At 33.9% G+C, this 11,992-nt stretch overlaps 2 protein-coding genes across 2 annotated transcripts; both read left to right on the top strand.

Moving 5' to 3' along the window:
* Nucleotides 1–489: 489 nt before the first annotated feature.
* LOC130939999 (uncharacterized) lies at nucleotides 490–2,358 on the top strand. Its single transcript, XM_057868057.1, has 4 exons — nucleotides 490–957; nucleotides 1,107–1,589; nucleotides 1,728–1,917; nucleotides 2,180–2,358. The coding sequence occupies exons 1-4, from the start codon at nucleotides 490–492 to the stop codon at nucleotides 2,356–2,358; spliced, it is 1,320 nt and encodes a 439-aa protein (XP_057724040.1).
* Nucleotides 2,359–8,447: 6,089 nt separating this feature from the next.
* Nucleotides 8,448–11,340, top strand: LOC130941970 (aspartic proteinase CDR1-like). The gene is made up of 3 exons (XM_057870629.1): nucleotides 8,448–8,963; nucleotides 9,722–10,109; nucleotides 10,739–11,340. The coding sequence occupies exons 1-3, from the start codon at nucleotides 8,457–8,459 to the stop codon at nucleotides 11,149–11,151; spliced, it is 1,308 nt and encodes a 435-aa protein (XP_057726612.1). The 5' UTR covers nucleotides 8,448–8,456; the 3' UTR covers nucleotides 11,152–11,340.
* The last annotated feature ends 652 nt before the right edge of the window (nucleotides 11,341–11,992 follow it).

Raw genomic sequence — 11,992 nt, 5'->3', positions numbered from 1 at the left:
TTAAAAAATATTGGTGTGATGTATCAGCGTGCTATAAATACTATTTTTCATGAATTTATTGGGAAATTTATGGAATTATATATTGATGATGTTATGGTCAAGTCGAACTTGATGGACCAACATCTCGATCATTTACGGTAGGCATTCAGCACGATGCGTAGAAAGGGATTGAAAATGAATCCTTTGAAGTGTGTATTTAGTGTGTCTGCAGGAAACTTTTTGGGTTTCGTGGTCCATAAGAAAGGGATTGTCATTGATCAAAATAAAGCTAAAGTAATCCTGGATTTACCTCCTCCTAGATAGAAGAAGGAAGTACAATCTTTCCTTCGGAAGGTCAATTACCTTTGATGATTCATATCAAATCTTTCTGGTCAGACTCGTATCTTTGAATCTTTAGTTAAACTCAAAGACGAGTCACAGTATATATGGATAGAGGAACATCAAAAAGTATTTGATTCGATTAAAAATTACATGTCCAAAGCACCAGTGATGGCAACTATTCGTCCTCATGAGCCTTTAAAATTGTATATCACAACATCTACAAATACTATCGAATGCATGATGGCACAAGATGATGAGGAAGAGCATGAAAGGGTTATTTATTACTTGAGTAGAGTGCTAACTGATATTGAATCGAGGTATTCTTCCATCGAAAATATGTATTTGCCTCTTTTTTATGCTTGTATAAAGCTAAAATATTATATGGTTGCAAGGACTATCAAGGTGGTCGCTCAAACGGATTTGATAAAATATATTTTATCCTCTCCAATGTTACGAGGCCAATTGGACAAATGGATGTTAGCTTTGACAGAGTTTGATCTGCAATATATTCCGGCTAAGGATGTTAAAGAACAGGTCACTGCAGATGCAGTTTCTGATTGTTGGAAGCTATATTTTAATGGTTCAAAACATAAGGATGATTCTGGAGTTGGGATTTTGATTATTTCTCCAAAACATGTCCTGCCAGAATTTTTTTTGAGTTAAAATATCCTTGTTCAAATAATGTCGCTGAGTATGAAGCTTTGATATTGGGATTAGAAAATTTGATTGAGAAAGGAGCATCAGATATTCAAATTCTTGGAGACTCCTAATTGGGGTTGAAACAGTTATCGAAGGAATTTAAATGTAATAATGAGAAGTTACAAAACTATTCGTCGATAGCATGGGAGTTGTTGGTGTCTTTTCAAAAAGTATCTTTGGTTTATATTCCAAGGATTCGAAATGAAATCACTAATTATTTAGCACAAATTGCATCCAAGTATAGGATACTTCCTGAAATCTTAGAAATATTGGGAAAGGTTCGTCAAATTCTAGTACCTATAGAGGAGAGGAAAGTTTTAACAATAGATGATTGGAGAAAATCGATTGCAGAATATCTAAAAGATTTAAGTGTTCGAGTCGATCAAAAAGTTAAAATAAAGGTAAATTTTGTGATGATGGGTGATGAGTTATATAAAAATGGGTACTTCGAGGCATATGCGATGCTCATCAAGCTAGAGAAAGATATCGCTCTGGGAGAAGTTCATCGAGGCATATGCGATGCTCATCAAGCTAGAGAAAGAATGAAATGGGTACTTCGACGAGATCAAGTATATTGGCCGTCTATGATTAAAGACTGCGTAGACTATGTAAAAGTGTGTCAAGCGTGTCAAGGACATGGGGTGATACAACAAATCCCAACTTCTGAGTTACATTCGAATATCAAACCTTGGCCATTTCGTGGTTAGACTTTGGATTTGATAATTCATCATCCATTGTCGAAGAACCATGAGTTTATCTTGGAAGCCATTGACTACTTTACAAAATGGGTTGAGGGTATTCCTTTAGTAGAGGCAGGTCAGAATGAGATTATCGATTTTATAGAAGAATACATAATTTATCAATTCGGAATTCCTCAAACATTGAGCACTGATCAGGGTATAATGTTTACTGGCCAGCGTATCAAAATTTTGCAGCATTGAGGAATATTACTATGGTGATCTCAACTTCGTATTACGCTCAAGCAAATGGTCAGGTTGAAGCTACAAATAAGATTTTAATCAATTGAATAAGAAGCAAATTGGTCAAAGGCCTCGAACGTGGTATGAGACTTTAAGTCAAGTGTTATAGACTTATCGAAATTCACATAGAGGGTCAATTAATACGTCTTCTTATAAATTGGTTTATGGTCATGATGCAGTACTACCTTTGGAAATTAATCTCAATACTCTAAGAATAATGAAGCAGGATGAATCGCCAATTGAAGATTATTGGAATGTAATATTTGATGAATTAAACGAGTTGGATAACGAGCGAATTTTGGCGCTTGTGCACCTCATTCATCAAAAAGAGAGTATTGCTCGAACTTACAATCGGTGAGTAAAAGTAAAATCTTTTCAGGTGGGTGAATTGGTTCTTAAAGTAGTATTACTGATGAAACGAAAGTCAAAATTTTATGGAAAGTGGTCCCATAATTGGGAAGGTCCTTTTCAGATAATTGATTTATATTCTGAAAATGCGTATCGAATAAAGAATGTCGATTCTGGTGTCGAGGTTAAATCAATAAATGGTAAATATCTTAAGTAATTTCGATGTTGGGAAAATGATGTTTAACAAAAAAAACAAAAGAAGTACAAATAAAGGAAAAGAAGTTTTGTTCAGGAGAATACATTAAACTTGTGGAGAATAAGGTGCTAACAGTTCTTCGAGTTCCATGAGAAGTTGATTTCTTTCTGTGTTATAGGCGTTGTAAGCTTCGATTTCATCATGTTCTTTGATTTGCACTCTGTCATATCTCCTAATAATCTCAGCTTGTTTGTCTTCTATGTAGTATATAATATTTTTGGACACTTAGACTAGTGGACCATAGGATATGTTTGAATGGTTGATAGTGGATTGTGATTATTGATGCTTGTGATGATTTTGATGAATTATGATAATAATTGTTGATGTTGGAATGAATAATGATAACTATGTAAAATATGAGGAAGTTATGAATGTTTAAAGTTTGGGGTATAAAATTGAAATTCTGCATATTTGAAAATTTTCTAAGTCTAATGAGGGTTGCGTACGTGACACAGTGCACGCGATGCGGCCAATCCATTCGGGTTGGGCATCTCACATACGCAAGCATTGCATGCATACGCGAACTATCAGAATTTTGACCCTTGCGTACGCGAACTTTAACACGTGACGCGAGAAATCCATTCGGGTTGGGACACTCGCGTACGCGAGACAGGGGTTGCATACGCGAGAGTCCTGTTTTGCTGAAATATCGTTTTTTTTTTTTCATTTTCAAAGTTTCTCTAGCTTTCCATACATTCTTTACATACCGTTTAAGAATATTATTTAGTGCTTAGGTCCTAATACTACTAAAGATGAGTTAGAGACTTAAATAGTTGAATTTCTGTATGAATTTTAGAAGATAGGGACTTAGGTTTTTGGAGTATTGAGGATGGATTTGTTGAGTGACATGGTAGAGTACTGTAACGACGATTAATGTGATGGGTTGTGGAGTTACGTATTGATGGTGTTTGAGATGAGTCTAGTACTCGGAGTGGAAAGATGACCTTACTGAGTACAAAAAATGATTTGTGAAAGCCAATGATATATTGTTATGCTGAGACTGTTGAGTCGCTATATGCCTCGGGCAAGGGCTGTGGCCGTCTCCCACTTGTCGAGGATGTGGCGCCGGCGTAAGGACGGTTGGTTTATCCTGCTCACATTGAGATGTGAGGGCTGGGGTGGTATCCCGCTCGCATAACCTTCTCTGCTACATGAGTGTGCAGGGCCTATATCCTCGGTGTGGCAGATTTTTCTGCTGCATGAGTGTGCTGGCGTGGCAGGAAGGCTACATCCGGAAGGATGTGTCGGGTTGGCATTTATAGACCGACAAGTGATATCACAAGCCACTTAGGACAAGCATTCATCATGTGCATATTCTATATGTTTGTTTGCTTTGTCGACTTGCATTGTTTGCCTAATTGTATAACATGTTTAATTATTGCTTCTTGCTTTACTTGCTATATATGATAATTACTTGTGCTTTACTTATATGAATTACTTGTGTTTTCTGCTGAGATTGAGGAGGTTCAGAAGGCGGTGGCAATAGGATCGCAAGGAGGTTAGGCTAGTGAAGGTTGTGGGACAGCAGAGAGTTGATAGTTAGAAGTCCCCCTAAGTTAGGTTCCCTTAATTCATTTATAGTTTTAAAGTTATGGTTTTAAATTTAGTTATGCTTTAAGTTTGAATCTTATGCTTGATATGAAGTTCTAGGATTGCCTCTGGCGTCGCGGGATCTTATATCTTACATTATTGGGCACTGTTACCATATTGAGAACCTCCGGTTTTCATACCATATTCTGTTGTTATTTTTCATATGCAGGTCATAACCCACTTTGGCGAGTTACGTGATGGTGACAGAGCGGAGGATTCTTATCATATTTTGGAGTCTTTTGGATATTTTGTTTACTACTCTCACTTTGTATTTATATTTGTCTTAAAGGCTTACTTTGAGAGAGATATATTGTATATGCTGGTTTTACTTTCAAAACTCCGTATTATCTGTATATAGCTAGTCGGCTTAAACTCCGTGAGCAACGGCTAGTTCTTTATAACTATTATACTCATATACCTATATATATTCTATTATCTTGTATCTATACCTTGTACCTTATGCTTTTAGTTTCGTGTGAACGTTTTGCGCTTTTGAAACTCTATTTTTGAACTTTTTCTTCATCAGGCTTCTAGAATTATTATTTTCTTCTATATATATATATATATATATATATATATATATATATATATATATAATGTATAAGCCTTAGAATTGTCGTGACCTCTGATTAACCTTTACTTTACGACATGAGGTAAGGTTTAGGGTAATTAGAGTATTACACAAGAAAGCATTCTTAACATCAAATTGATGGAGTGGCCAATCTTCATTTGCTGCTATTGAAAATAACACCCTAATGGTGTTAATCTTTGCAACTGGTAAAAAAGTTTCAGTGTAGTCGATACCATAGGTCTGTGTATAACCTTTGGCCACCAACCTTGCCTTGTACCATTCAATGGTGCCATCTGCCTTGTGTTTAATGGTAAAAACCCATTTGCATCCGACTACCTTTTTTTCTATCGGTAGAATACACTTCTCCCAAGTTTTGTTCTTCTCTATAACTTCCATTTATGTATTCATGGCTTTTCGCCATTCAGCTTTCTCATTAGCTTCTCGAACAGTTCTTAGAATGTCTTCTATTAAGAGTATGGTGGAAAAAGTCTTTGCAACATTTGCTATTCCTTCTCTAGCCACCCTTATCGGGTATCTTGAGTTACGGAAAATATGTTCTGGTGAGTATCGATCAGGAGACATTCTTCTATTTCTTCTTAGAGGAAGATTAAATGTATTGGGCTCTGGTTCTTCATGTTTTAGTGCTATACTATTATTGTTAGTGGCCTCATTAAAAATAGAGAGTAAATTACCAGATTGGCAATTACTTACCTCTTGTATGACATTCTCAAAAGGACTTTCACTTGTTGTAGGTACTGAGTTGTTTCCTACGTTAAGTGAAGTATGTTCGGTGTCTCCATCTACTTGCTCTGTTTGAACAGTTTCTAGGAAAAAAGGTTATTTAGCCAATTTGGTGGTTCATTATTGTTTTCCCCCTGAATGCCATGTTAGTGGCTGAAGTAAAATTTGAATTCTAAAAAATCGCAATCCATGGTCACATGAACACGACGAGTGATTAGATTGTAGCACCTATACCCTTTTTGATGTGTAGCATACCCAATGAAAACACATTTTTTGCACAAGGATCAAGTTTGGTTCTATTGACTTTGGGTGTATGGATAAAGACAGAACATCCAAATGCTCGATGTGGTAAGGTTAGAATAGGCGGGATTGCAGTCTGAGTAGCCAAGACTTGTAAGGGTATTTTGTGGTGGAGAACTTAGGTAGGTAGGCGATTCAATAAGTAGGCAGAGGTCACTATAGCTTCAGGCCAAAAAGATTTTGGAACTTGTGAATCAAAAAGCATGGCTCGAGTCATCTCAAGTAACTTACGATTTTGCCGCTCAACCACACCATTTTGTTGGGGGTATATTTGGGCAGGAAGTTTGATGGATAAGGCCATCTTTCATAAAAAAAAATCGGCCCATTGATTGGTTTATAAATTCTCCACCATTATTTGAGCGAAGTACTTGAATTTTCTTGTTGAATTGAGTTTGAATCATTTGGTAGAAAGCAAAGAATTTATCAAGTACTTCAGATTTGTGTTTTAGAAAAGATACCCAAGTCATGCGAGAGAAATCGTCCACAAATAACACAAAATATTAAAAATTATTATGGAAAATAGGAGCAGGGCCCCACACATTAGAGTGTATTAGAAAAAATGGAATTGACTCTAGTGTTGGTGGGAGGAAAAGAAACTCTATGATTTTTTGCACAAATACAAGTTTCACATTTGAGGGGTTCAGTGCTACTTGTATGGAGACTAGGAAATAAAAACTTGAGGTACTCAAATGAAGGATGTCCGAGATGCCTGTGCCATAACCAAAGTTGCCTAGTAACCGTTTTGTGAGCAAGCATGGCAGGACTCTGGTGTGCTACTTCATCAACGTAGTAAAGGCCTTCTCGCTCAGTACCACGTCCAATGATCTCCTTTGTAAGAATATCCTGTAAAAGATAAAAAGTAAAGTACATGAGTACCACACAATTTAGTTTCTTTGTTACTTGACTAACAGACAATAATTTTGAATATAATACAAGGACATAGAGCTAAATTTTTAATTTCAATTTTTTGAGAAAGTAATGGAGCCTCCGCCTTTAACATCAGTTAATTCTCCACTCGTTGTTTCAATATGGACTTTTGAGGGTATAGTCAAGCTATTGAAATCATAGAGATCATGAGTCATAGTATCGATAGCCCCACAATCGAAAATCCATTCATTTATTTTTTTTAATTGGATTCTGATTTTGGGTCTTCCTTTCTTCCTCCTTACCTTCTGGCACAGTTTCTGCCCTTACCACCACTGTTGCCTTCTCATCACGACTTGCTTCCTCTCTTCTGGCTTTGCTGCCGCTGCTGCTGGTGACCTCTAGAATGCTCACATCGGTGGCTTCCTTGCTCTGATTTTTATTTTTTTATGACTTAGGATTGTTTTTCTACCAATCTGGGTAACCCACAATGCTAAAGGAGATTTCTTTGGTGTGTTTCTTCATTCCACAGTGTGTACAGGAGAGATGACTTTTATCCTCCTTGTCCCGTGGTGACGAACGCTTGAAAGCCATTTCTGAGCGGCTATGTCCCTGTACGTCCCGATTTGCTCTATTTTTTGCAACTAATTCGATCTCAATTTCTCCTTGTGATGCATCGCCTACGCTATCAATGGTAGGCTTCAAGATCTGAAGTCAGGCCGCCTTCCTATGGATAGCGACGTAGACGGATTCGACTGAATGAGATGTCTCTTGCTTCAATAAATCCCTTCTGATTGTTTCAAATTTTTCATCAATTCGAGTAAGGAACTGATACAACCTTTGTTCTTGTTTTAATCGGTTGAAAATCAGAATATCTTTAGGGAATTTCATGGGATTTGGTTGTTTTCTGTCGATGGTCATCCATATGACTTGCAATTTATTTCAAAATTTCTCTAGGGTATCCTGTCCTTATTTCTGAGTGTTGGCTCGTCGATATAGGTCGTGGCATCAAATCGGTATCGCTTCTATAAGTGGTTGCCAGACCGTCCCATAGTACCTTTGCAGTTAGAAATTGAGACACGTTGTTCATCAGGTTTGTTTCGATGTTCTGGATAATCCAGGTAAAAACGGTTTAATCTGCTTGTTCCCATTGATCATATGCTGGTTCCGTCTCTGCCGGTACTGAAGGTACCCTTGTTAGGTGAGCCTTCATTCCCTCTTCCACCAATTGCTTTTTTTTATTAGAGTTGCCCATAATGGATAATTATCTCTATTTAATTTGAAACCAATTGATAAATCGTCAGAATTGATTTGTGATGATTGTATTCTAAAACTATTGCATAGCATATTTGCAATTTGTAATGTCAATTCATCAGAAACGGTTGATTTTAAATTGGTAGTGCTACTGGTTTCTTCAGATATAGACATGTTGGATTTTGGTAGTATTACTGAGACAGTGATGATATGTCTGAATTTTCAGAACCTAACTCTACTCGGATATCATATTAAGTTGGTACAAAGGATTTAGGAAAAAAAAAGAAAAATAATTTACAAAAATATCATACTTATTTCTTTTTCTTGATTACAAAATTCTTATTAATATATAGAACAAAAATATGCTAATAAATATATTAAATATAGAATAATATCCTAATAAATTACATTAATTTTTCTTTTATTTTTTTTATATTTTCCTGATTTCTTCCTAATTATGATATTGTAATATATATATATATATATACACGCATGTATTTCAAAGTTCCTACCTACAACATTATCTTGCAACATGATAAACAAGGTTGTGATACTCTTGGTCACGGTACTGTGGCCCCTCTCATTTCTAACTTCAGCTGATGAAGCTAAAACATTTAACAATGGTTTCACCATTGATCTTATCCACCGTGACTCACCATTATCACCCCTCTACAACCCTTCACTGACTCCATCCGAAATCATTACAAACGCCGTGAAGCGCTCCGTTTCTCGAACCAGCCGCTTCTTCTTCCCGGACAAAGCCGAGGAAGAGGAGGAGGAGAGCGTGTTGATTCCAGACAGAGGAGACTACCTCATGAAGATCTTGATTGGTACCCCTCCAATGGAGTCACTCGCTGTTGCGGACACAGGGAGTGATCTTGTTTGGATACAATGCTTGCCTTGTGAGCAGTGTTACTCACAAAACGCTCCAATCTTTGATCCCAAAAATTCTTCTACTTTTGAGACACTAACTTGTGATTCTGAGTCTTGTAGATCGTTATCTAGATATGGTTGTGGAAGTTCAGGAGAATGCAGGTACCTCTTTCATTTACGGATACTCCACAATTTGTGTCGTATCTATATATTATATTAATACTCGTATCACGTATCAATACTTATGAATATAGATTAATAATTTATTAATTAATTTTATTACATATATAATTAATAATTATGAAGAATGTTAAAGAACCAGCAAGTTTTTTAATTTGTAATTATTAATTAGTCATCTTTAGTATTTTTAATGGTATAAAATTTTATTTAATTAATGGTATGAGATTATTTACTTTTTTTATTGGTTAAATATTAGTCAAATTTTAATAAATGTGGTAATCCCTAGACTTTCTATTAAAACTTTTATAACCAAAAAATTTAGAGTTGATTTCATAACAAATTTGTAATATTTTAAAAATTTTGCTATTCCACATTTTATTAAAAAATAGATAAGTAGTGTTGTTTTGTTTCTTATAATTTTGGGGGAAAATCGAAATTGTACTTAATGCTTTTTTTAAATCGTCACTAAAGTTAAAGTTAATATTAAAATTATTTTCTTTTAATTTTTTGATAAAAGTATCCTTCTATTTAGTACTATTTATTATGAAATTTAAAATAAATAAATAAATAAAATTTTTATTTCAATTATTTTTTACTCTAATTATATTATCATTTCTTTTATTAAATTTAGAGTATTTGTGTGTCTAACTTTTTTATTATTAATATTTGTATTTACGTATGGTATCGTAGTTGGTGTTTAATATTCATACTCGTATCATTATTTGAACATATATATGCAGGTACTACTACTCATATGGAGACAGATCTTACACCGTAGGAGAATTGGTTAGTGACACCATTAGTTTTAGTACTTCAAATGGTGGAAAATCAATGATAAAATACCCTAAAACTACATTGGGTTGTGGACATGACAACGATGGGAATTTTAGAAGCACAAGCACAGGACTAGTTGGTCTTGGTGGTGGACCTTTGTCATTGGTTACACAACTGGGTGATGCAATCGGTCACAAATTCTCATATTGTTTGCTACCCTTTTCAGTAAACTCTACAAGTAAACTCAAATTTGGAAGTGAATCATCAACAGTTTCTCGTAATGGAGTTGTTTCTACCCCTTTGATATCTAAATCTCCATCCACTTATTACTACCTTACTCTGGAAGGCATCTCCATAGGTGAGGAAATCTGATATACTGATATCTTTTAATTGTCACATTTTTTAAACTTATGAAATATAATTATCATTTTCCAACTTTTTTATTAATATGTCATATTTGTTAACAATGACATACATAATTTATTTTCATTACTTTTTATTATTAATATTTTCATTATTTTTTAGCACCAATAGTATATTAATAAATACTTTAAAAAAAATTGACAAACTAATCATACGTTTGAAAACAATAACAATAAAAAATCCTAGAAGCTATTCTATGATTGGTGACAAGTTTATAAATAATTTAAAAGATAAATGTTAAATGATCAATATTTTCTCTGTATTTAGTCAACACCAAGCAAGCAACTCTCCATTTTTTTACTAAAAATGTTGGTCTTAGCATATTTTTATTAAGAGCGAATAAGAATTTTCGCTCAATTAATATAGGTCATTTTTCTTTAAATTAAACAAAAAAAAAACACCTTCTTTTAACTAACTATTTTCTCTTTCCAAAATTGTTTAAAGTGTTACAATATGAATGAAATAGAGAGAAAACTTTTGGTACTCATGGAATCGCTAAGGAATTCTCTGTATCATATATAGTGACATTGTTTCTAATAGTTGTATCCGTATCATGAAACGAAGGTGAGAAGAAACTACAAACAGAACAAAGTGCAAACAACATTGTAATCGATTCCGGGACTACATTGACTATGCTTCAATCAGATTTCTACGACGGTTTTGAATCCGCGGTTAAGGACGCTGTTGATAACAGTCATGAACCGGTACAGGATCCACCTGAACCATTAAGGTTGTGTTATAGGGATATCTCAGTTGAGGACCTCCCTGATTTGACATTCCATTTTTCTGGTGCTGACGTTCATTTGCAGAAAATGAACACAATTCTGAAGGTGGACAATCTTATTTGCTTGGCTATAGTCCCTAGTGATAGGTTCTCTATCTTTGGCAACATAGCACAAGTTAATTTTAACGTAGGGTATGACCTTCAAGAAAAAATGGTTTCTTTTTATCCTGCAGATTGTACAATGGATCAGTAGAATGAAGCCTCGACTTAGATAAACACAATGATCATATGTTATAGAACATAAATGGTGGTATAAATTTAATTTTCAAACGACTAGCTATGGTCAATTATGAGATTATTATTATTATTATTATTCATAGCCATATTCTGGCTAATGTGCCAAAAGAATTTGTGGAAGGAACAAATAATTATGAGGTATATATATGTCATGCTTTTCTGTAACAAATCATAGGCAGCATAGAATTGGCCTTCTATTTTTTCTTTTCCTAATACTAGTTCAATATAAATGGTTATAAATTTATGAAACAAAACTTCTTCTCCATTTACTGAAATTAGCTATCTTTTATGAAAAAAAAATCAATTTAGAAAAAAATTTATAATTTAATTCTAATAAATAAAAATTCATTTTTAAATTAGGACTCTTCCACGAAACACAATATAATATTGGAAGGGCTCTTGGATGATCATGCTTGTCGATACAAAGTTAGTCATTCTCTTTTTTTTTTGTGTTAAAATACACAACCAATCAGAAGATTATATAGTGGAGGAATACGTTGTAGAAGATGCACTTTCAAAAGCATAAAAATTTTATTGAAATAAAAATTCGAATTCTAATTTATAAAAAGAAAAATTAGAATTATATTATTTTAAACAATTATACTAAGTGTATACTAAAATCATTTATTAATATAAAATATATATTAAAATATAAAATATATATTAAAAATAAATTAAATAATATTATATTTATATATAAATAGTAGTGTGCAAAAATTTTTATTTTATTTTTATAAAAATAATTATCATTATCAAATTTTAATACTTTATTAATTAGTTTATATTTATTGTATTAT

The sequence above is a fragment of the Arachis stenosperma genome, chromosome 7, assembly GCF_014773155.1.
Source record: "Arachis stenosperma cultivar V10309 chromosome 7, arast.V10309.gnm1.PFL2, whole genome shotgun sequence".
Taxonomy (NCBI): domain Eukaryota; kingdom Viridiplantae; phylum Streptophyta; class Magnoliopsida; order Fabales; family Fabaceae; genus Arachis; species Arachis stenosperma.
Note: the sequence above shows the minus strand (reverse complement) of the source record. Positions and strands in the feature narration are given on the sequence as shown.